General features: G+C 38.8%; 3 protein-coding genes across 4 annotated transcripts; 1 reads left to right on the top strand and 2 right to left on the bottom strand.

The window, feature by feature from the left end:
* Window positions 1-9: 9 nt before the first annotated feature.
* Window positions 10-9440, bottom strand: MITD1 (microtubule interacting and trafficking domain containing 1). 2 transcript variants are annotated; one of them, XM_089511451.1, is made up of 7 exons: window positions 9275-9440; window positions 6494-6595; window positions 5987-6123; window positions 5230-5316; window positions 2865-2980; window positions 1875-1935; window positions 23-1792 (listed from the first exon to the last, which is right to left on the bottom strand). In XM_089511451.1, exons 1-7 carry the CDS (start codon window positions 9399-9401, stop codon window positions 1697-1699), a joined length of 726 nt encoding a protein of 241 aa, XP_089367577.1. In that variant the 5' UTR covers window positions 9402-9440; the 3' UTR covers window positions 23-1696. The 2 variants fall into 2 exon arrangements, with proteins under 2 accessions (XP_089367578.1, XP_089367577.1); XM_089511452.1 differs by lacking the exon at window positions 5230-5316 and having other exon boundaries at window positions 10-1792.
* Window positions 9441-9734: 294 nt separating this feature from the next.
* LOC149319315 (large ribosomal subunit protein uL30m-like) lies at window positions 9735-14891 on the top strand. Its single transcript, XM_089511454.1, has 5 exons — window positions 9735-9837; window positions 12486-12569; window positions 13698-13844; window positions 14553-14626; window positions 14709-14891. The coding sequence occupies exons 1-5, from the start codon at window positions 9790-9792 to the stop codon at window positions 14845-14847; spliced, it is 492 nt and encodes a 163-aa protein (XP_089367580.1). The 5' UTR covers window positions 9735-9789; the 3' UTR covers window positions 14848-14891.
* Window positions 14892-15971: 1080 nt separating this feature from the next.
* Window positions 15972-26416, bottom strand: LOC149319314 (lysozyme g-like). The gene is made up of 5 exons (XM_089511453.1): window positions 26335-26416; window positions 24155-24235; window positions 22485-22681; window positions 19026-19164; window positions 15972-17271 (listed from the first exon to the last, which is right to left on the bottom strand). The coding sequence occupies exons 1-5, from the start codon at window positions 26339-26341 to the stop codon at window positions 17138-17140; spliced, it is 558 nt and encodes a 185-aa protein (XP_089367579.1). The 5' UTR covers window positions 26342-26416; the 3' UTR covers window positions 15972-17137.

Genomic DNA, 26416 nt, shown 5'->3' with positions numbered 1-26416 from the left:
AGTTAGTTACATCTCACTGCTTAGCATATTAAATATTCACCATTACACCTCACCGCTGGTAACATGTGTTTTTATTTAGTTCTGTAATTTAACATCCTGCAGATTAGCCTGTGTGGTGCTTAAGCAGTTTAAAATTAGATCAATTGAAATACAGATGTTTCAGACAAATTGAAACAGAATCCATAAAACCTTTTTTTAAATGTAGCCAGAGACATTCAGAATGACATGAGTTTTATGTGCATGAAATATAGGAGTCAGGGTAAGTACTGTTTTTTCCCCTCAGGAACGATGGACTGGACTCTTCCAGCCATGTGAATTTTATTTATTCGATTTGTATTTTGCTTTTCTCCCTATACACTACCTAGACATTTTTATATTTTACATACACCATTGTCTTGGGTGTCCCTAAACAGACTCCAGTGTTGTGGTATGACTTCCATAGATAATTGTGAGACATGATCACTGCATGAATGCTTTCACAACTCCCTCATTCAGTAGTTGCCATACGTGGCTGCAACGCTCTATACTTTGCCAAATGACTCAAGAGATATCTGGAAGACATTTTTATGATTCATGGCTGTAGCCTCATATCAGTTTTGCTCCAAACCATTCAAAAGAACATACAGTAGTTAAATAACTATGAACCTTAAATAACTGATATGCAATATTTTTGCTTTGTTTAGTGTGGTTATTTAAAACAATGTTTATTTATAACACCCTTTCCACCAAATCTCAAATAGTCTGAGTCATCAGCATTTGTGATGTGCTTATAGAGGGATCACAGGTTTCTTTTAAGCTTCCATCAGTTGGTGACAGAGCAGTCAGCTTTTTAGTTTAGAACAGACATCAGTTGATTCTCCCTTTTCTGAAATGTTTAGGACCAAATGTGTTTTGGATTCTGGAATATTTTTTTATGCATAATGTTTTATATACACCTTATACACAGGTAATTTTATACATAATATTTTTAATAATTTTGTGCATGAAATAAAGCAAAGGTGTCACTATCTCAGCCACCCATCTAGACAATTTTGGAGGATTTAATAAAAATAACTTATTTATATTCCCACCTACTCTGATTAGGATTGAGGCAGTAGAAACAACCTGATACTTAAAACGTACTCAGTAACCTCAAGTTTTACCCCGCCTCCCAAATAACAATTACATAATGTATATTTGAAATGTATTTGATATTTCTGGATAAGGGAGTCTCAACCTGTATGAGAAATGTGTGGCCCTCCAAATGTTGATAGGCTAGTTCCTATCAACCCTAGTCAGCACCTCTAACTGTGAAATATATCAGTTTTCTTCTGCGTATCAATTCCACAGGAAGTGTTGACAGTCATCCCATGGGCAACGGATTAACCACCACATGAACAGATGTTGGATAAATCAGTCTTTCAGCATAGCTGTTCTTATGTTCTTATGAGGGATGATGGGATTTGCAGTTCAACAACATTTCAGAAAGCCAAAAGATACCCACTACTACTAGTGGTCTTTGCTTCAGCCAGCATTAGGAATGACTGACTGATCTTTTTAAGAACATGAAATCATCGGTATTTTCCCCCTTGGAACTGGATTGAGATACAGTAATTTTTTGAAAAAAATAAAAAGTTCCATTTATTTTATAAAAGTACACAATAGACAAAGTAGCTCACATTTGAAGAAAAGCAGTTAAGAGTGGTTGAAATGGGAATCATGTTTTCTTTGTATGTTTAATATGGAAAATATCCACAGTAGTTTCATGACATGGCCTCAAATCAAAGTCACAGAATCCAAGTGAAAAACGACCCTGTAGTAGAGGAATGATTTTGTTAAATATATCATTCAGTAAAACAGAATTAATCAAAGATTAAATATACAGCAATCCTTACCTGTGGTTTCTTAAAATAATCAAGGCCCCTTCCAATTTTAATCATCCATCCATTATTGAATCTGTTTTAAATGCAAGAAAGGTAGTCTATTCAGAAACTATGGATGTGTTAGATACAAATCCTGTTTAGAATATGCATGATAATGTATTTCAAAAGATTCTGAAAAACTATATAGATCTTATGAATATTTGAAATGAGTTGATGTCACAATATTTAACCAATATCATAACTAATTTAACTGACACACAAGCCAATGTGATCTAGTGAATAGAATTCTACATTTTGATTTGGGAAACCAAGTTTCAAGTTGCTAAACAATAAAAGCAGGCCTTTTCCTGCCCACTGCTTGTATGCCAAATGAAGGCAATAGCTACTCACAGGATTCTTGTTAAGGTTAAGAAAAGAAGAAAATTAAACATATCACATATTGACTGGACTACAACAGCAACTCATGGATAAAGTTGCTTGTTTCAGTCTCCACAATTATACCTTTAATTCTATGTGTTCAGTTTCAATTAGTTGCTGTACTCTCATTCTTACATTTCCTGTACTAAACATTCTCAGTTTACAGGGAGGGACAAGGATGCCAATTCTTCCATTCCCTCATGCTAATATTCTGCATGTAACAGGTGTTTCAGCGAAGACCCAAATAGTGGAGGGATCACAGAATACACCTGCTCGATATGAAAAGTCACTTGGGCTAATATCTTAATACGTATATGAATCACAGGTGTGTATTAACATAATTTACCTGCTGCAGTAAGCAGAACCTGTTTTGACCAACAGAAGAAAGGAAGGATGGGCAAAAAATAATTTGAACATTAAATGGGAGAGCTTACTGTTATATATACAGCCTTGAACCTCTTCAAGCTAATTTTTCAGAACTTAAAACAGGCACCAATACATTTCCAACCTACAGTTGTCAAATAATTTTACACATACAGAGAGGGAGATGTTGAGAAGTGGTTGTTTTGTGCATGTCCCACCAACCTGATCTCTCGATCATGTATTGAAGGAGAGTATGATACATCCAGGGTTATGCCAAAATCCTTCAGGGATTGCTGTATTTCTTCTAAGACACTTATCTGTTGACTCTTTCCACTGCCCTATTAAGAATTATGTGGGTTTTTAAAATTAAAAGATAGAACATGTTAAATTCAATTATGGACAGGTTTCTTTTGATTGACAGACTCATTTTCAATTTTCACTGTTATGAATGCAAACCAACTTTTAATAGTAAACATTTTCAGCCCACAATCCACAAAGCATCTTATGAGGTAGATTGCGTATTTCATTTTTTGGTAGACTAAGGTTGTATGTGAACCCCACAGTTATACAACGTTAACTATCATGGATACATCTTATGGAATCCTGGTGTTTTCAGTTTGCTGAGATATCAAGAATTTGCTTCTTGTAGTTCAGAAAAGAGCAGTAGAGTTCTTTAGTAAAAACATTCTAAGTATGTTATCGAATTCAGCAATCCCAAAATTGCATAAAATGGTGTCAGTTCAAGTGGTATGAACTGGATCTGTAGTGCAAATACATCCTAAGTGAAAGACAGGCCTTAACAAGTAGATGAGGAAGAATAAAAATATATCACTGGGGCCAGGGACGTAGCCAAGGGGAGGGGGGTTCTTGGGGTCCGGACCCCCCCTTCCATTAGAAAAATGAATGATGTGTGCTGCTGCGCCGCCGCACTCAAGCCCCATTATAATGGTGGCACTTAGTCTAAAATCCTAGCTACGTCCCTGCTGGGGCAAAAATCTCTTCAACTCTTAATTGCATATTTAAATGCAGCCTTCTAAATTGGGCCACAAAAGTTTAATAACACACCAATATGCACTATTGATGATGGCCTGAAAAAAGGACAAAAGTGTAGTATGCTTTCCATATAGAAGTTCCCAAACCGAATCCTTGGCATCTCCAGTAAGGAACTGGAATGATCATGTTCTGAAACGGCAGAGCTGCTGTCAGTCAAATGTGGAAAAGGCAAGGGCAGGAAAAGTGCTGCCTGTGTGCAGCTCTCAGCACTTTGCATGTAGGCAAACATACTGCCCCCCAATTTTTGGCACAAGACAGCCTATTACACCCTGGGCATGAGGGCGATACAGAGGATGTGTGAAGCTATCAAGAGTTGAGGTGCAGCTTCAGATCTCTAGGGGTTGGTCACCCTGAAGCACAGAATATTGAGATTAACCAAAAGTGTAACTTGGTATAAAGGCTGCTTCCTATATTTTTCTTTTAATCCACATCTACCCAATCACACTGCATAGTCTCATTCATTGCATTACCCAATTATGTAGGTTAGTGTCTGTTTATCAGCTTCTTTCTACCCCACTGGAAATCATCAGTAGTAACAACAGGATACAGCAATCTCCTGCTTCTGCTTCTCTATTTCATTTTTTAAAAACACATTGTTTTTCTTTACAGCAAACGTGAAAGAGATAGGACTTATGTGAAGAGCATATTTATTCCATTATTAATCTGCCATTTATTGTAAGTTCTAGTAAAATATTCATCAAAATATTATAGACTCAGAGTTGGAAGACGCCCTAAGGGCCATCCAGTCCAACCCTCTGCCATGCAGGAACACAGAATCAAAGCAGCCTCAACAGAGGAGTATCCAGACTCTTTTTAAAGACATCTAAAGAAGGAAACTCCATCATTCTCCGAGGAAATGTGTTCCACTGTCAAACAGCTCTTACTGTCAGGAGGTTCCTCCTAATATTGAGCTGGAATCTCTTTTCCTGTAGTTTGAATCCATTGCTCCAGGTCCTATTCTCTGGAGCAGCAGAAAATAAGCTTGCTCCATCCTCAATACGACACCCCTTCAAATGTTTAAACAGGGCTATCACATCACCTCTTAACTTTCCTCTTCTACAGACTAAACATACCTAGCTCCCTAAGTCTCTCCTCATATGGCATGGTTTCCAGACCCTTCAGCATTCTGGTCACCTTCCTCTGGACATGCTCCAGTTTGTCAACATCCTTCTTGAATTGTGGTGCCCAGAACTGGACACAGTATTCCAGTTGAGGCCTGACCAAAGCAGAATAGAATAGCACTATTACTTCCCTTGATCTAGGCACTATACTTCTATTGATGCAGACTATAATTACATTTCCCTTTTTAACTGCCACATCACACTCATGTAATTCTCAAAAGTATATCCCCAATATTTTTATTCTTTTCATGTGGGTCAAAATAACTGTCTCACTTTAACAGTTCAACATTATCCAGAATAAGAGATCTCATAGTGCAATCCTCTACATGTCTATTCACAAGTCCCATTGAGTTCAGTGGGGCATATGCCCAAGCAAATGGATACAGGATTGCAATCCCAATGTAAAGACTTACTTCATCATGGGAGGTTAGAAGATGTATTCGTTTCACTTTGCATGGTCCTTTAACAAGCATTTCACAGAATCTTAAGAAGTTGTACAACTGTAACCAATTAAAAATAGGATAAATTTTTTGACCACACCAAGAGATGACATAATTCGCTAGAAAAGATAATGCTCAGTAAAGTGGAAGGCAGTAAGAAAACAAGACAGTCACATCACAGATGGATTGAGTCAATTAAAGAAGCCACAGCTCTGAGCCTTCAAGAACTGAGCAGGGATCCTGTTCACCAGGATTCAGAGCTCTCTCATTCACATAAATCAAAGCTGACTTGACAACAAATCAACACAGTTTTAGAAATTAAATAAAGCTGTCCCTCCGTATTCACTGCGGTCAGGGGCACAGGACCCCCGTGAATGTGGAAAAAACGCAAATAACAAAAACACTATGTTTTTACCTGCGAGAACACCTCTCTAGGGATCTCTAGGTCCTCCAGTGCAACTCTGTGGTCAACATCTGCCAGACATTGACCTTAAAATTGCACTGGAGGAGCTACAAAGACCTAGTGGAGTCTTCCCTCTTGGAATCTCTAGGTCTTTCAGTGCGCCTTTTGGTTAAAGTTGACCACAGAGTTGCGCTGGAGGACCGAGATATTCCTAGAGAGAACATATTAATAAAATTGGTGAATAATCAAATCTGCAAAAGTCAAAGCCGCAAATGTGAAGGGACGAGTGTAGAACAAAATCTTAACTATATGACTACATTGTCTTACCTGGTGGACTTGTCTAATGTAAGGGTCCTCAACCCAAACTTCTGTAACAGTTTCATTAAGATATTCTTGGAACAGCTTTTCATAGCTAAAGCCTTTGGTATTTTCTTCAATTTTAATTTGTTTGTGGTATTTTCCATCTGAAAACAAACAAACAAACAAACAAACACACACCTTTTAACTTTTAAAGACCATGGCCTGTTACAGACTGCCAAAATAAAGCTGCTTCGGGTCTCTTTGGAGGTATGCTATTTAAATGATGCATGGGTCCTAAGAGTCCAAAGGTTGCACCAAAGCCACGCTCCAGTCCTAAGGACTGGAGTGCAGCTTTGGTGCAGCTTCCGGATTCTTAGGATGCATGCATCATTTAAACAACATACCTCCAAAGAGACCCAAAGCAGCTTCATTTTGACAGTCTGTAACAGGCCCATGTATCTTTAAAGTAAAAAGTGAGTTCTAATGAAATACACTACAGTAGTATTAAGTAAAACTTACATTATAGCTTCATACCTTCCTTCTCTTTCTCAAGGTATTTTTTAATATCTTCAGCTCTGTTCATGTAACTTGTTATTTTGTCTCTGTAATGAGCCTTTTTCTTCTCATCCTTTGTAGCTGAAAACAGAATATGAGATATCTCAAGGACAGTGAAATACTTGTTTCTTTTCATCAATCCTCCTTTTCCTTCAATTAAATTTTAACATGCATGTATGCAGCAAAAATATAGCAATGATAGTAGTACACAGAATAAATGACAGGACACATCTGGCTTCTAAGCTTTTACTGATCAGTAATCCTTGGGAATTTTGCTAAACCCTGCTAGTTGGCAATAGTTCAGCATAAAACCCGTTGTGTGCTCTGAAACCCTTCCAAAATAAATTTCCAGATGCAGAATGTTTACTATACCGTACTTTCTAAAAAAACCCAAAACGTTTGTTATGTACCTTCAAGGTGACCCTATCATGGGGTTTTCTTGGCCAAATTTGTTCAGAGGAGGTTTGCCATTGCTTTCCCCTGAGGCTGAGAGACTAGGACCCGGAGCAATGGATGCAAGCTCCAGGAAAAGAGATTCCACCTCAACATTAGGAGGAACCTACTGACGGTAATGGCTGTTCAACAGTGGAACACACTCCCTCAGAGCGTAGTGGAGCCTCCTTCCTTGGAGGTTTTTAAACAGAGGCTAGATGGCCATCTGTCGGGGATGCTTTGATTGAGATTTCCTGCATGGCAGGGGGTTGGATTGGATGGCGCTTACGGTCTCTTCCAACTCTATGATTCTATGAGTGTGACTTGTCCAAAGTCACCCAGTGGGTTTACATAGCTGAATCTTGGTCTCTAGAGTCGCAATCCAACACTCAAAACCACTATGCCACACTGGCTCTCACTTTCTAAAACAGACGTAGCCAACTTAGCCTCAAGGTTAATAATACACTTCAGGATATTCTGTTATAAGCCACATGCTGGTGGAGGGAAGGACTGTGGTCCATGAATTCTTTTTGTCATACACTTTTACACACATCTGACCATTACATCACAAAAACCAATCAAATCCGCTACCTCTCAGAACCACCCAGGGGTTTGCTTTTGTGTCCATCCCTCCAACTTTGCCTTCCTTCTTTACAAATGTTGCCCTCCATCCTCAATGCCTCGTAAATCCTCACCATACTTCTCAATAGCAGCACACAGTAGACAGGAGTACAGAGAGAACAAAAATATAAAAAGTTCTCTCTCCCCAAAAGTGAGGCACAAGAGGAAGCCACAGTAAGATATAGAAATTACAGAAAGGGACATTAAGGCCAAGGAGGAAAGGACAGTTTGAAGCCACAAAGCAGAGCAGATAAAGAGAATATTACAGGAGAGGTGCCAAGGAGGTTACCAAGGCTGTGTGAAACAGATCCAGGTTGGTCACCAGCTGATACAGCACAGGAGCCCTGGCAACTGGGAGAAGGTAAGGCAAGAGGAAGTCATTATCTGTTTATTTCAATACAAATCCACTCCAAACAGACACATGTCACATTTGGAACTGCATTCACTTCTTCTGTTTACTCCACTGCAAGGTTTCATGAAATTGGGAAAGGAACAAAAAAGAGTAGATGCAATGGCCAAATGATAAGGCAAGAATAAGTTAATGCTTCAGGGTTTTGTTTTGTTTTTTTGGTTTAGAAAAAAAGGTAATTTAACTCTGTCTAACGTTTAACTTTTAAAATTGTTTAATTGTTTATTTTTTTACATTTTGTATTGTTTTTAAGTTGTATTTTTAAATTTGCCCTTAGCCGCTTTGGGTTCCTATGTTAAGAGAAAGGTGGGATATAAGAAAATAATAATAATAATAATAATAATAATAAAGGTTCAAATACATTGCGGGAATAATCCAGTTTGAGGCCGCTTTAACTGTCCTGGCTCAATCCTAGGGAATTCTGGGAATGGTAGTTTTGTGAGACATTTAGGCTTCTCTGTCAGAGAGCTCTGGTGCCACAACAAACTACAAATCCCAGAATCCCATAGCATGGAGCCAGGGCAGTTAAACTGGTGTCAAAATGGATTATTTCTGCAGTGTATTTTGGGCCTTAGTTCTACATTTCCATGTCTGTTTGAATGACAGTACATCCATTCACCATTAAATAGAGATGTATAGGGCTGCAGCGCATCCCCTGAAAACCAGTGGGATAATTCAGAGAAAACGTGGGCAGAATGGGCATGAATGGGCCTGGCATAGGTCTATGGGCTTATGGGCAATAGTATAAGGGAAGTTGAAAAAGAAGAAGGAGGAATCCCTACCAGAACTTGGGTATCTCCTAAGGAGGCTGGCTATAGCTTCAAAATAGACAAAAAGAGCAAGTTTCACATAACCATTTGTAGACTTCACTTGTACAAGGTGCACTTGCAGCCACTATCATGACTCTGGCTGCAATTCTGTGTGCATTTAGGCTGCATCTGCACTGCAGAAACAATCCAGTTTGACACCGCTTTAACTGCCATGGCTCCATCCTATGGAATCCTGGGATTTGTAGTTTATTTCGGCACCTGATCTCTCTGACAGAGAGATGTCTCACAGAACTACAAATCCCAGGATCGTATAGCCAAACTGCAGGAATAATCCAGTCCAACACCGCTTTAACTGTTATAGCTCCATCCTATTTTGGGATTAATAGTTTGTGACGCCAGATCTCTCCGACAGAGAAGGCTAAGTGCCTCGCAGAACTACAAATCCCAGGATTCCACAGCACGGAGTCCTGGCAGTGAAAGCGGTGCCAAGCTGGGTTAATTCACCAATTAAAAACCCCCATCCCTCACCTTTGAGGACCTCCAACAGGAGGGCGATCCCTTCCTGGTAGCAGACCAGGGACTCCTGGAAGCGGGAGGCCGAGTCCAGCTCCACCGCCCGCCTCAGCACCGACACCGCGGGCTCCTCCAGCGCCATCCCGCCGCTCTTCCGGGACAACAAACCACACAGGGATCACGGGTCACGTGACTTTCGGGAAATGGAAACTTAGAGCCATTCTAGCCATCAGGAAGGAAGGTTACGTCGTAGATGTAAGAAAAATCTTAGACGCCCCTTGAGGGAGTTGACTTCCGAGTACACTCAGGCAGAGAGGTCGCCGTCTGTGATTGGCTCCCTTAGTCGCGGAGGGAGAGGACACTCGAAAGCGCCTCGCCGATTGGACAGAAGGAGTCACCATAGATGTAAGATATATTAGACATCTCTCGTGGACGCTGACTTCCGAGCGCACGCGGGGCCGCCGCCGCCGCCGCCTCTGATTGGCTGCCTTGGTCTCTTACAAGGGCGCTGCGTGAGCTCTGATTTCAAAATGGCGGCGGCCAGGTCTCTGTGGAGGAGTCTCTCTCTCAGCTGGCAGGTAAGGATAAGGGGCAGCCGCAGCCACCGTTCAGCCTCTGTGTGTATGCATCCGCCTGTTTTGCGCCAAGAGCCCTTTTTTAAATCGATTATTGATTATTTCAGACCCAGAATTTTAACCAGAAATCAGCAGGGAGACCAAGGAGTCGGTGGGAAAGGAGACATAGTTTATTGAGCTGCAGCATTCTTCCCAGAGGAAACTTCATATCCCAAATTACTGGGACCCCGGATTCAAGGTGAACCCGGCTTTTACAGTATTTTAACAAAGAAAGCTAGAAATCACATTTCATTATAACCAATGGCAGGTGGTTTCTAGCTTTCTTTGTTCAAAATACTGTGAAAACTGAGTTCCCTTTGAATTAAACATGTATTTTCATTGGATATTCTTCACACATTACAGCTAACCTATTCCATTGTCCCTCATGAGTTAGCCATCCATCAACCTTTTATCTGTATGCTTTGTTCCACTGTCCCCAAACTGTTTATGCAGTACTTCCTTTTATTTGGGTTAGACTCTTAAGTTAGGAGCCCTTTCCAAATCGTTTACATTCCAAAAACAGATAATTTCACATGACCTAGATTAATATCAACCTTTGCTCTTAGTACTACATTAGTAGTAGTAGTAGTAGGTACTCAACCTTATTTGTCTGGTGACCTTCATCATCGTTAAAATGCCTTGCTGGCTTGTAGTACACTTTAGAGAAATATATATATAATAGGCTTACAAAACTGAGGAACTTATATGCAGTTTACTTTAAAGTTGTTCTTTTTAAAAATAATTGTACTTGGCTTTAAAAATTGTACTGTTAAAAAATGGGACAGCAGTAAAATTGTCTAGGCAAATGTACTTTTAACTTTAAAATTGTACTTTTTAAAAAGTGTACTATTAGAAATGGCACAGTATTAAAAGCGTATAAGTAAATGTACTTTGATTTTTAAATGGTCCTTTTAAAAAAAATTACTGTTCTGCATGGGGCAGTTGTAAAATTGTGTAAGTAAATGTACTTTTACTTTAAAATGATACTTTTTAAAAGTTGTGCTGTTACAATGGCACAGTTGTAAAATTGTGTAAGTAAATATACTTAGACTTTTTAAATGGCACTTTTTCTAAAACAATGTACTTTGAAATTGTACTTTTGCAGTTGCACAGTAGTAAAATTGTTTAAGCAAATGCACTTTGTTTTAAAATTGCACTTGACTAGCAACAAATCCCTCGGAGAAATAAATGCACCCCGAGCTCTGGGTTCAAGTCTTGGCTGCTGCTCCTAAGGGGGAAAAAGCAACTTCAGAAGGATCTGCCCTATCTTCCCATTTGCAGCAAGGACAGGCTGCCAATAATGTGGTGTTGCTCAATGTGCTTTAGTTATGATCAAAATGGAGGACATTTAGGAATTCCTTCTGGACAGAAGCTTGTGATGGAGGACATGTCTTGGAAAAGGGGGGTGTCTGGTCAGCATGAGGACAAGGCATTGTGAAATGTAGCACAGTGAAGAAAAATGCAGGGCATAACAATAAAAAGCCAGAAACATTAATATAAGTATAAATTTGTTTCATGTGGGTTATTTACAGCTGTGTTACATATACTGTATTTTATTATGTACTCAGTCATATTTTTCATCTTTGTTAGAAAGCCTTGATAGCTTAGAATATACTTACAGAACTCTGAGAAAGACAAAGGCTTAAAATGTTACTTTGCTAGCAACAAACCCTTGACTGAATCTACATTTAAGTTATTCCTTTCATCCATCCATTGTGCTGAAATTAAGGAGGGGAAGCTCTTTCAACATTGTACTATATCCTCAACCAGCCCATTGCCTAACACATTTGCTGTCCTTTTCCCTCCAAGGAACAAATGTGCCCTGAGCTCTGGATACCAGTCTTGTCCGCTGCTGCTGCTCCTAGGAAAAAAGAGCTTTGGAAGGATTCATGCTATCCTCCTATTTGCAATAGGCACAGGCTGCCAAATAGGCAAATTTCTCAAAAGGGGAACATTAAACATGGTGTTTTTCTATGGGCTTCTTAGTTGTGCTCAAAATGTAGGACATTTTGGAATTCTTCCTGGACAGAAGCTTGAAATGTAGGTTATTTTGTAAGCCTGCTTTTGGTCTTGGGCTAACTGATTCTGCTTCACTGGCATGTGTTTAACAAACAGATGTTTAGCCTGATTCTTGGATGTTTTATTCTTCTATTTTGCCCTTGAAATTGATATCTCCCTGGAATATACTACTGTGAATATGTTTGGTTACTTGGCATCTTGAAGTACTTGAGTGTTTTAAAAATATCCTTCACTGGACACCCAAAGTGATCAAGGGAACTATATTTTCAGGGCTGACCTTATAACTAATTGGAGTGAAGCAGTTGTTTTAGGCAGCAGATGTTTGTTTGAGAGAGCAGTGGCCTGAGTTCCCTAAACCAAGCTGTTAGCCTCAGAAGAGGGAATAGAGGATGCTTCCTATCTTCTGTGTTGAAATAAAACTAACTTGCTAGTTGTTCACCTTCTTCTTATTCTTTGCCATATGCAACACAATATTTTGGGCTGGTCATGTGTGAAGTTTAACAATTTAAGGATAGTTCTGATATGATTTGTGTTTAAATTTGTGATAAAAGTTTGTGTTACCTCTTTTTTGTTCCGTTCTCTTTCTTGTTTAGAGTCTTGGAAAAAGCAAAGTGGAACCTATCACTTGGCAGGTCTGGATTAGGCAGAAATTTACAAGGGCAAGAATTCCTGAATCGGTAAGCTTTGTGTTGAAAAATGTTACATTAGTTCAGCCATTCTCATCAAAGCTTCTCACATATGAATATGAACATTATCATATATGTCCAGGGAGATAATTTGTCAAGAACCAGTGTGGTATAGTGGTTTGAGTGTTGGACTCTGGAGATCAGGGTTCAAATCCCTGTACAGCCATGGAAACCCACTGGTTGACCTCGGGCAAGTCACACTCAGCCTCAGAGGAAGGCAAAGGCAAACCCTCTCTGAACTACTATTGCTGAGAAAACTCCATGATAGGTTTGCTTTAGGGTTGCCATAAGTCGGAAACAACTTGATGGTACACAACAGCAAGATAATCTGTCCTGTAAAAAGTGATCTCAGTTGCTTCACAGTATAATTCTATACATTTACTCAAAAGTAAATCCTACACCAAAGCAAGTGTAACAGATAAACACTGCAGTTCTTTGTACAAATATCTGAATCTGTATTTGAGGTGCTAGCTCCATAATGTTAATGTACTTTCAGAAGACTTGTGGTCAGAAGGCATTTGTGTAGACATTCTTCCTTAATAGATTTTCAGTTTTAAGAAAAAAGATGGAAGAAATAGAAAGAGAACTTGGGAGGTTAACAAGTAGAATACATCAACATCTGGATCCCTTGTACACTTCTATGAATGAGGCAAGGCAATGATGCATCAGAAGCCTTCTCTGGAAGCAGCACTAAAATCACATGCTTTCCTATTACTTCTTTTAAATAAATAAATAAATATGTTTCTCAATAAATATTTGTTTGTTTTTAACACTTCATATGCTTTTTAGGATAAACCTTCCCAAGTATATTCTGAACTTAGATGTACAACATAATAAACAATCATAATAAAAGCAGTCACATAGACAGTGCTGAAATCCAAAGTAACGGTTATAGTCTGGTATGTTATGTATATATATTTCAAAGATAAAATTAACTTTTAAGCACATTATAGTATTCTGTGTTATGGTGGAAATTTTGATAAAGATGTTTCACTGATGAGATACTTATTTTTTTGTTCCCCCCGTCATCTTTGCTACTTTAGCAACTACTAATTTAATGTATTTATTGTATTAGCTGGAAGTAACAGTATAATTAATGTCTCCCTTTGTTGAATTTAGGTGTTTCAGCCACGACCTGGTGATCATGAAAAATATGGGGGTGATCCAGATCAGCCTCACAAGTTGCACCTTGTCACCAGGATCAGAAGTGGCAGAAGGCGTCCTTATTGGGAAAAGGATATGATCAGAGTTCTTGGGTTGGGAAAGGTATGTAACTCGCTAGCAGTCTTGATTGCCCTTTTGTCTGATTCCTGGGAAAACGTTCAGGATTTTTTTCCCGTCTTTGACCTTTTACTTGCATTACCAGTTCCATGCATGTGTATTCACAAATAATTCCCACTAAATTAGGTTTTACTTACATTTTGATAAATGTGCACTGGATTGCGGCCTTAGTCTTTGAGATTGCATGTTTCGATTGACATAATGGAATAGCATTGTCTTGCAGGGAAATAGGTAATAGTTGTATGGCTTTGGGGTGCGTGTGTGCGCACGTCCATTTACCTCTTATAGTAACTGTAACAATGACACTAATTTCAAGAGCAATAGATACAGCAACCTTTTTTATAGGCTGGAGTAGGGATGGGCATTTTCTTTGCCCTCAAGGGCTGCAAGGAGTGATGAGTTTAAGTGCATTACCAGGACTGACATCTTTCACCATTCTGTCCTGTTTATCTTTCTCTTGGAATATACGATTTAAGATAAAATACAGAGGAATATATATTTGTCTTTCATGTTAACCATTGGGTAATTCTATCTGCAGTTATTTTTATAAAATTCATTAATTCTTATTCTCTACACAACTTTGTCATTTTATATTTATATTTCAAGAGCAATATAGTAACCATAACCCTTTGAATGTGGAGCATGTTTAAGATGGAAATAGTTTATATTCTGTAACTTATGTTTTATCGACAGAGATTTGAGCCCAGAGTGCACAAAAATATACCTTCTGTGAATGACAAACTGAAAGTCATTAAACACCTGATAAGGTTTGTTAATTCTTCTTACCAGCAGAATTCTAAATTTTTTTTTGTAAAACAGAACTAATATCTTTTTCTCTCCTGGTTGTAGCATAAAACCATTAAAGCTGCCTCATGGAATTCCAACCGAAGAGGAAATGTCTGACACTTATATTAATATCAGCACAGGGGAATTAATAATTCGCCGTCGTCTAAAACCAGTGGAACAGAAAGCAATTGATTCTTTGTAATGCGTAGTGACATTTTGTACAATAAATATAATCTTAAAGTGAAAGTTGTTTTAGCATGATTACTTTTAAATGCTTTCTCAAGATTTCAGCCACTTCCTTAGTCAAACATAGCAAGAACTAATACTGAGAAAATAATTATTCTATCTAGCATAACTGTCTGGGTTTACACATTGTTCCTGCTGCTCCAGTTTACTTACTTTATGCATTAAAGTAGAGAAGAAAGAATATTCAACTGGTTTTGCTGGGAGCATTTCCTGCACAGCGTTGGCACTGACAGAAAACACACTCCACCCTGTGTTAACAAAAAGTACACAAAGGACTGTGTGGTTTTGTGGTATTCCTCCACTGTATAGAGGAACCTCTTTGTGAAGGAACACAATGTACTTTTCAGAGAAACTGGTTTATAATGGTCTTTTCAGTAAACAATTCTGTAAGCTTCTGAAGACTCCTGGAACAGGCTGCCCTATATGGAAACTTCACATGTTTACATGTATAGCCAAAATCAGAAGGCATAACTATGCACGCAGAGTACTTAGCAAGCTACTTTAATATATATGTGGTATGTTGACCCCTGAGATCCTCATTAGAGGCCTTATTTGAATGATGCCACTTCAAACACCAGTTTATGATGATTTCTCTGGCTTTGTGTTTTGTACTGTTGAAGTCTTGAAGTGGTATGCAATTATTTTGAAACTCTGTTCTATTTATGTTTATGTATTAAGTATATCATATATATATCATCTGTATATCTATATATGATGTTACTACTTTGTGACCTAAACATGCATTTATCCTTTCTAACTGAAATAATCTATCCTACAACTTTTCTCCTGCGGATGTTTTTGTCTTCTCAAGGTCACCTTGATCATTTTGGTCAGGAAGGCATTAGTATGGCGCTACCAACAGCAATTCTAGAGGTCAACCCATTTTCAAATTTCTATAAAGAAGATATAGGAGCATTATCACAGTGTGAGAAACCAGAGTGAAGCTGTTGAGTTATTCCTTCCTGCATTTATAGAATTCATAGTCAGACATAATAGTATTTCATTGGCTCATTACATTCTTTTATGCTCTATCGAGACTGTCCTTTAAAACCAAACAAAGCCTTTATATTAGATCAGAGGCATCAATTCACCCACAAATGCATATCTGCTTCTCCCTTTATGGGTTTCTCTGGCGTGTTTTTCCCCTGTGGCCCTTTCAAACCATGTCTTAATGTATATTCACTCATTAATTCATTAGTCCTCATAAACTGGAAATGATGGAGGCACAAACAACTATTTATTTTTCTCCAGTTTAAAAGAGCAGTGACAAAAAGATCATAGTGGGTGAACACAAAGATAACCAAATATTAGGACTAAATAACAGCTGTCCTCTACCGTGGCGTACTCTAAAGGCACCAGATCCCATCTGCTTTTGGAAATTAAGCAGAGTAAGCTCCAGTTAGTACTTCAATGGGGGACCGCCAACAAATACCAGGTACTGCAAGCTATATTTCAGGGAACAGAAATAGCAAAATCATCTCTTGAGTATTCCTGGACTAAGAAAAACCTATGAATTTCACTGATTAGCCATAGGTTGACAAGTGAACTGAGAGGCAGATACGCACACTAGTATATAACAGAAGTAGAATGAGAGAAATGCTTTAAAATATTTCCACAGTACTCCACATTCTAGGTCAGTCAACTTGGCTGAGACAAATTAAACAGTACAGTAATTATCTTCTGTCGATGTATTGCAAAGTACAAATTTATTAAACATCAGTGAAAGCAGTTAACATCTGTATAGCCTTTGACATGTTCAGAGCTCATTAACAGTGCAAACCTATAATAGGACTGTAAACAAACTGCAGATCTAAACTTTAAGATGATAGTGGCTAAGAGCATCCAAACGATCTGAAACAGTTTCCCAGTTCAAACCTCAACTAGTACATCACATTACCTCTTACATTATGGTAGTAAACATAGTAGATGTTAGCTTGAAGAAAAGCAAGGTCTAAAAGGCAAATCCTTACTGGTTACAAAAATGATGAAAAGAATTTTTAAAGTTCATGCTAATTAACACAAAACGGCTATTTAGAATTTACTTGGCAAACTTAATGCATGTAAGTTGCTTAACATGATTTCACATCACAGTCATTTAAAACAGCCTGGATCACATGCAATTTAGAAACTGGGTGCGGGCTACTTACAGCAGTCAAGCAACAAAAACATAATGCAATCAACATACAAATAATACAAAAGTTTTCATAAGTTGGTTGATTGTACAGTACATTCATTTCAAATTATAGTTAGTATCCATTTTTTTGGTAAAACACGGCTCTTGCAACAACATCATTGGCATAATCATTCTTTGTTGTTCCAACATCCAGTCGCTCATAGGTTTGGACATTTTTAGTTCCTGCATTATATGCTGCAATTCCACCTGTAGTTAAAATAATTTAAGATCACATGAACAAAACTCACTTTAAAAACTTGTTTCACATATGTTGGTATAAGATGTCGACTGAATGTGGGTTTAGGATTCTTGGAGATACAGAAGATATTAAACAGCTTATTGACATTTATACTAAGAAGTGCATCAATGATATAGGCTTTTCCATGTGATATACACATCTCGACTGATTATGAATATACAGAAATAGTTCATACTGAGTTCACATGGTCTTCATCTCAAATATTGTAATAATAACAATAATTTATTTATACCCCGCTGTTCAGCCAAGCTATCAGAGCGGCTTACAATTTGTAAATTAGACATTGTAGCATAGGGCTACATCCTGAGGGACATCGGTTGTTAAGAATGCATGGTTTTTCATCCATCCCTATCAGTATACACTCATTCTTTCATAGTTGCAGATTTGATTATTAACAGATTCGATTATTATGTTCTCTCTAGAAATATCTAGGTCCTCCAGTGCAGCTCTATGGTCAACTTTAACTAAAAATTGCACTGAAAGACCTCGAGATTCCTAGAGAGAATACTCCACTTGGCATTTATAGCTCCTCCGGCACAGTTCTATGGTCAGTGTATGGCAGATGCTGACCACAAAGTTGTACTGGAGGACCTAAAGATTGCTAGAAATGCGTCCTCTCATGGAAAAACATGGTGTTTTATTTGCGTTTTTTCCATATTCACAGAGGTCCTGTGCCCCTAACCCTAGTGAATATGGAGGGGCAAGAGTATTACACAGGACTATGGAGATGACATGTACCGGAGCAGAAATACACATTTAAGTGCACTTGCTATAACACTGTATATATACAACATGTATCATTTGGGTTATTTAATACCAGGTTGTCTTTGTTATTACCAACAGTTATGTGTATGGTGAATGTCAACAAATCTAATTGCCAATGTCAGTGTTTTTTGCATTTAAATTCTCTCTGACCTATTATCTACAAAGCCCCAACCAATGTGTGCTGTGCCTAAAACTCTGAATAACAATCCATGCATCAAATGAATGTGTTCTAATCCATGAAACCTCTTAATATTGTTATGATACTCATATTAAAAAGGTAAACCACAGAACATTTTTAATACGCGAAAGCAGAAGACCTATCTTTAAAGACAATGGTAAATACACCTGTTTGTAAAATCTGGCTATCTGGCACTGTTTTTATCATATGAAGAAGAGTGAGTAGTAACGTCAATAATCTAGCTGTCTCCTGAATCTTTCAGTGACAATCGACTAGAAGGGCAAATGTTAATCAATGGAAGATAACATTTCATAGTCCATAGTTAAATGAACACAGCTGTATGGTAAAAGACACACTTCACACTTCACATGCCAAGGTCCCAAGTTCAACTGCAGATGCCTCCACATAGAACTGGGAAAATCACATCATGCCTGAAACCCTGAAAAGTCATTGGGGCTGTTAATATGTAGATAAGGTGGAGCTAGATGATGAACTGTCTAATTTGGTACAAGGCAGCCTCATGTGTCCCAGAAAGTTTAGTGAAATGGTTCTATGAATCCAGGGAACAAGGAGGCTCCAAACTGGCCTGGTTTACTGTATGCAGCAGACCCTCCCATGGTTCCCTTTCTTGCTAAGTAAGAAACTTCAGGGTAGGAGGAAGTTACAATAAAAAAATCTTCCTCTGTCCAGTTTTCATCTTCATAGCAAATTCATCATAAATATCAACTATGAAATATTTTGGAACAATTAGTTTCATACCTTTGAGCTGTTGTTCCTTAGTCCACTGTGGAAATTTTTTTTGGACCTCCTTTATCATGGTGGCCAGAATGAGAGTAGCCTGAGTAATATGCTCCTCACTGTCCCACGTACCTGTGGGTTTATGGTATCTTTTATCAACCTTTGGAAAAAAAAATAGTATTTCAGATGTGGTGCTGGAGAAAAGTGCCAAGAATATGATGGATGGCCTAGAAGATAAACAAATGGATTCTAGAACAGATCAAGCCAGAATTCTCTCTGGAAGGCAGGATGACTAAGTTGCGGCTGTTGTACTTTGGCCACATCATGAGGAAAAATGAATCAATAGAAAAGACAATGATGCTAGGTAAGGTGAAAGGCTGTAGAATGAGAGGCAGACCACATGCCCAATGGTTAGACTCAGTCAAACAGACCACAGGCCTGTGCCTGCTGTATCTTAGCAGAGAGGTAGTCAACAGGGAGTCTTGGAGATGTCTCATCCACAGGGTCGCCTTAAGTCAAAGTTGACTCAAGGCAGTTAACAACAAAAAACAACAACACATTTCAAATTACAGTTGTTTCACATGAAGAAGTGCCCCCACCCCCCAAAAAAAACCTGACAGGAGATTACATTCTAAATGTTGACAATAAAGGAGGGAAAGATGGGATAGCTATTCGAGCAACTTCAATTGTATGAAGGTTTGTTTGGTTTGTAGTTGATAAGCCTTTGAAATGGCCTTTTATAACTTCAAGAAAGCTATCATGATTTGAAGTTCCTTGGAAATGAGACATGGTTTTTTTTTATATTTGCATCAATCACAGAATTACAGGTAGATTTGGAGATAATGTAAAGCTCATCCCATTGCAGGATCTGCAATGCAGGAGGCTTCTACCATACTACCTTAATAGTATGATGATATAGTTAATATTTATTGAAATTATTATTGTTGTTAGTGTTTTATTGATAGTATTCTTGTATGCATTTTACTGCATGTAATACTGCCTTGATCCGCAGGGAGATATATAAATAAAATTATTATTATTATTATTATTATTATTATTAACCTCTATTAGATGACCAGCTAGCCTCTGCTTAAATGCCACCAATGAATGAAAATTCCACACCTGCCAAGACAGCTCTCATTGTTAGGACATGTAGTAAAAATCAGCTTCCCTGCAATTAGTACTGGTTCTTTAATTCTGTCCTCTGGAATAACACTAGACAAATCTGCTCTATATCTTGCACGGCAGGCCAAATGGATATTTGAAAACTGGTCTTTCTTTCCTCTCTTTAATCAAATCTTCTCTGGCTAAAAGTATCTAGCCCTTTCAATTGTTCTTCACAACAATTGATTTCCCAGGTTCTTCACCCTTCCTGGTTGCTCTTCTCTGAAAATGTTCTTCTTGAAGTAAGTCAGTCAGAACCGAACACAGCTTGATGAATGCACTGTGTTGGCTGGTGGCTTCCATATCAGTGGGGATGTGAATCTTCTCTGGGCTTTACTCTGAACTTTAAGATTGGTATCCAAGGTGAATCCTATTCCAACAATAGGTTCAACAACTTGATCAGCAATTTTAAAGTTTTAACTAAAAACCAAAACAGTGTGACTACCCCACTGACGTAATACCCACTAGCTATCACTCCCATGATTTAGATATTACACTTCTTTTAATTAAGCACAAGGTTGCAATATTACTATTTTTTTAGCATTTGTACTGCACTGCAGGTTCATACTCAACTTTTGATGTACCAAGGCACCTAGATTTTTTTTTCATATACACTGCTGTCAAGTCAGGTCTTCTCCATTCAATAATAATAATAATAATAATAATAATAATAATAATAATTTTTATTTATATTTCCCACCTCTCCCTTGGATTGAGGCAGGATTACAACCATAAAGCAATAACAACATCTAAAATCCATACAGTGAAACAATAACATAGCTCAAAAAATACAGTTCAAAACAATAAAATCATCATCTAAAATACACAGTTGCAACCAGAAGTGGGAGTTTTCCTTGGTTCTTTATAAAAAATCAGTTGGGTAGGCCTGCCGGAAGAGATCTGTCTTAAGTGCCTTCTTGAAGACATTTAAGGTGGTGATAAGATGGATTTCTTCCGGCAAGTTGTTCCATAGCATGGGGGCTATGGCTGTGTACACTCTCTGGGAAGTTGTTGATAACCAGGTCTTTGAATATTCAAATAAATTATTCCCAGATGTTCTGAGAGTGCAGGGCGGATTATGTAGGGAGAGGTATTCCCTCAAGTAACTCGGTCCCAAGCCATGTAGGGCTTTAAAGGTAATGACCAACACTTTGTATTGCGCCCAGAAGATAATTGGCAACCAGTGAAGGGATTTTAGCACCGGTGTTACATGGTCTGACCTAGATGTTCCAATGACCAATCTGGCTGCCACATTTTGAACCAAGTGAAGCTTCTGAACTTGGTACAAAGGTAGCCCCATGTAGAGCGCATTACAGAAACCTAAATGAGAGGTTACCAGTGCATGTACCACTGTTTCAAGGCCCTTTCGTTCCAGACAGGGACGCAGTTGGCGTATCAGTTGAAGCTGGTACCAAGCACTCCTGGCCATCGCATCCACTTGAGATGATAACTGTAGAGATGAGTCCAGGAATACTCCCTAATTGCGAACTTTGTCCTTTAGGGGGAGTGTGACCCCGTCCAGGACTGGTTGACAAATCTCTGTCCCTGGACTTGGGGAACCTATCGCAAGTACCTCCGTTTTCTCTGGATTCAACTTGAGTTTGTTTTCCCTCATTTACTGATGTCTTTGATTTTTTTTAAGGTGGGAGCTACCTAAATGCAAGACATTGCATTTATCTGTTGAATTTCACGTTGATTTTGTCTGTGTTCCAGGATTCCTTTTAGAGCTTGATCCTGTCTTCTGTGGTGATGATGGCCATCCCTCTTAATTTCATGTTATCTTCAACTATGATAAGCAGCTTCTATATATGTTCATCTAGGTTATGTATAGAAACATTGGCGGGTTATAAACCGCCGCTTTGAGGCGGTCTGCCACCGCCGCTGTTTGCTCCGTGCGGGAGCCGCAGCAGCCACACCGCGCGGCTCCCGCACGGACCGAAAAAGAAGCTCCAAAATGGAGCTTCTTTAAGCGGCGCCTTTATGATGTATCGAGGCGCCAGGGGTGGACTCGCGACGTCATAGACGCCGCGACACGTGCTGACGCACAGCGTCCGATACATAAACATGGCAGCCCCCATGTGGAAGGGCCGCTGCCATGTTGTACGTATGGAATACGTACTAGGGTTAGGGGGGTGCGGAAGCACCACCCCTTCCTAACCCTAATACATATTCCATACGTATTTTTTGGCAGTTTGTAACCCGCCATTGACCAGCACAAAGAATAGGCCAGAGAACTGTGACATTCCACTTGTCTCCACTTACAAATAACCCTGAGCCATTATTTATCAAATATAATTATCAAATCTCAAATACTACCTGCATCAGACCAAATCCATTGCCATGGTCACCCCAGCCATTCTTCAGGATAGTTCCAGCATGAGATTCTCGGGACATTATAGCAGCAATTAAAGCTGCATCAATACCAGTTTTTTCACTAACATTCTGAATCGTTGTCTTGTATTTCTCTAGATTCTTTAGATCTCTCTCTGCAATTTTTTCTGAAGCTGCAATCCCTTGTGGGGAAAAAAGCAGATTAAAAATATCTTTTACACTTGTTTGCACGTAACATTTTAAGGTAACCACATAGAATGACCACAGTCAAGCTTCAGTCAGATATAAAGCCTATATCTATCAAAAGAAAGCTGAGTTCTTGAACAATTATTCTCTATCTCTCTCGCTTATTTTTCAGGGCCAGTCCTGCCACTCACTATGCAATAGTGGCAGCCTCCTTGTTGCTCTTCCTGGACTTGCCAGCTGTTAGATTACAAAGTTGGATACATCACTGGCATCAATAGTGACATATTAAACAATAAACACTGAAGTGTTCTGAGCCCTGTAAATACATTTGTCCCTCCGTATCCACAGATTTTTTTTATCCACAGTTTCAGCTATCCATGGCTTTAAAATATTTTTAAAAATATATACATTCCAAAAGCAAACCTTGATTTTGGCATTTTATATATGGGACACCATTTTACTATGCTATTGTATTTAATAGGACTTGATCATCCATGGATTTTGGTATCCACAGAAGGTCCTGAAACCAAACCCTAGCAGATACCAAGGGCCCATTGTAGTTTGCTGTTTCAGGTGTTTTGGTAGACACTATCCCACTAAAGGTGTTTAAATAAATTTGACCTGCCAATTTAATTGGCTTTGGTAAGTAGAATGGGAAGGGACTGCCACCTTTTTCTTTATCTCCAGCAGCAAAATATCTTGGGCTGGCCTGCTACTCACCAATAAAACAAACAAACAAACAAAAAAACTAAGTCAAGTAAAGATAAGGCTTTGGAAAACACTGTGTAACACACATATCCATTTAATGGGCAACGCTTTTAAAAAATAAAACTCCAATCCCTTAAAGAATATTCTTCCACTAAAGGACAGTTAAACACTACTTGCCTTATTAGAAACTATCAAGGAGAGAAAAGGAGATGGGCAATTATTACACCAGAAACCTGCTTCTGTTCCAGTTGTACTATCCTCTCCCAGTGTGTCTAAATACCGCCAATCTTAATATAATTATAATATGATAGAGGGAGACAAGTCACCCACATAACAAGTGAGCAAATGTACAGTCGTAAGTGGTGGCTCCATCATGTTGGGAGCAAATGGAGCTCTTTGAAGTTGGGTTTCAAATTATTTAAAAATAACTAGTCTTGATCAGTTTCAAAGAGATGATGAAATCTGAGACTAAAGAAATATCGGTTGAGCCAGCTGAAGATGAGTCCCCATGTGTTCAGAGCTTTCAGTACCTGATCACATTGTAAAATGTTGCTGTTCTTCCCCAAAATTCTTAGCATATACACTGACACACAGTTATTATTGGATTATACTTTTTACCTAATTTCCCCCCTAAATTTAGCATTTTATTCTCTTTTGTAAATTATGATTTTATAATTACCTTAAGAAATGACACACATAAGGTAGCATTAGCCAATTAACAAAGCTACCACAGTATTCGATCATATAAGTAATCATCTTACCACCGTAAGGCAGCCCTTCTTGTTTTCCAGTTTCAAGAGAAGCTCCGGAAGTATCAACACGCATAATGTCACCATACTGATCTGGCAAGAATAAATACAGTTATCATCCAGTGAAGTTAGATAAAAATAGATTACATTTTTGATTATAGCACAACTGATAACTGTACTAATTGCTAGATGGTAAACCAATCTTTAAATCAGTCCCCTTACTTTAGTAGGCCTACTCTAGTTTCAATTAACAGTTGGACAGATGTCTTAGTGCTTTTTGAATTTAAGATGGTGCTGTCCAGATCTGAGATCTGGATCTCAAGTTTGCCCTTGGATGAAACAGTTCTACAGTGCAAGGTTGGGAGAACTGAAGGCAAGAAAAATGCTCATATCTTCAGGGTGGAAAGAGAGAAGGTGAAAGCTTTTTGCTTCCTTTCCTTCTTTTATTCAGTTTACTTCTGGCATTCTCATACTTTCTCTTCCAACAGGAGAAAATTTAATCAGGCCAGCATAGTTTTCCTACCATTTTGTGGGTATGCCAGGGGGATAGGAAGATTTCAGTATTTCTAGAAATTGGATTTCTTCCCACAAATTTCTCCATGAAGGCAGTTCTGGGAGAATCAAATATACGCAATATTAATATGGAAGAAACTACTGGATTTCCATCCCTTTCAACTGTCCCAATTTGGTGGGGACAGTCCAATTTAACCCTCTGCTGTCTCACCTTTTAAATAGTTTTTAAAGTATTCTAATTTTTTTCTTTTCCTCCCACTTTCGCCCCTTCTTGGTGCTTTCTGCTATTTTCCAGGCAGGACTGAAATGCCTTAGCAAAACAAGTTGTGTTTCTCTACACCAGGGGTCGGCAACCCCCGGCCCGTGGGCCAGATCTGGCCTGGCGAGGCCTTGGGACCGGCCCCAGCCTTGTCCTGCCGCCGATTGCCGCCGGCGCGGGGCAATCGGCGGCAGGATCTCTTGCGTGAACGGCCTTTGGGGGGCAAGGGGGAGCAAACGGGGGCAAGTGGGGGCAATGGGGGAAGGGGGAGCAAGCGGGGGCAAGGGGCGGAAGGGGGAGCAAGGGGGCAAGCAGCAGGCAAGAGGGGCAATTGTCTATAGAAGCCTCAGAAACATGGATGTATATTAACATTTGTTAAAAAACCAGCAAATTTTTCTGTGTGTCCTCCCATTTTTATAAAAAAGTGTCCTCCATCTGAAAATTTTGTCCTACATTTGTCCCGGCTTATTTATTTATTTAAATTTTTTAAAAATTATTTGTTTATTTATTTATTTATTGGCTTCGGCCCCCCAGTTGTCTGAGGGACAGCAACCCGCCCCCCCAGCTCAAAAAGGTTGCCTACCCCTGCTCTACACAGAAGGTTATGTCATGAAAAATTCTCCAGGTTAAAGCTAAGTGAAACACTAGCCGTTTTTAAGTCATGAAGGTACATCCGCATACCCTCCAACTGAGCCAGTTTCCTATCATCCTGCTTTTTCAGCTGCTTTAAAAATATCCCAGTTTCACTTATATCTGTCCACTTTCCCTCTTTGCTTTCAATTTACTTCAACTGCTGCAAAATTAGTTCAAACGTTTACACTCAATTAACTTGGGTGGAAGGGGAAGGGCAGAATCTTTCCTTTCCCGGTATGCTCAGAAAGAAGCAAACTACTGCAGTCTCTCCTAGGTTGTCTGTTCTTCCGCTTAATACCTCTTGCCATTTTGATCAGACTCTAATGTTGTTTGGAGGGTATGGATTTCTCCTAAATTAGACATTACCACCACAGCTAAAGATCGTTTTTAACATGAATTCTTCTTTTTTAAGATAATGCACTGGTTGATTCCAATGACTAAAAACTGCTAAGAACGTTTCTGAATAATTAATAATGAGGAATTTCCTCCTAAACCATCCCTCAAATATTTTTTAAAACTCTTCTAAAGAGAGAAAGCAAGAATGCAAGACTTCCTGGTCTGCTAGGAAGAACTGCAAAAACAAATAATACAAATTATTATTTTTTAAAAAAACACAGCAATTTGTGCCTGCTTGATTTATCATTTCATGTTTTGCAACATGTTTCCTCCAAGCCGGAGCAAACAATTGGCGTATCCTGTATGTTCAGTTTGAAACCATATGCTTGTTGTTATATATCACATAATTAACAGAGCCCTTAAACATTAAAATATATTGTAAAACAAATACCTCCCATGACTCCTTGATGTTGCCAGTCTCTGTATTAGATCTCAAACTGGGGATCTGTAACTGCTGCTAATATAACTGCTAG

The sequence above is a fragment of the Sceloporus occidentalis genome, unplaced genomic scaffold (genome assembly GCF_023333645.1).
Source record: "Sceloporus occidentalis isolate IW3139 unplaced genomic scaffold, rSceOcc1.0.p SCAF_2, whole genome shotgun sequence".
NCBI lineage: Eukaryota > Metazoa > Chordata > Lepidosauria > Squamata > Phrynosomatidae > Sceloporus > Sceloporus occidentalis.
This window is presented reverse-complemented; position numbering and strand designations above follow the sequence as displayed.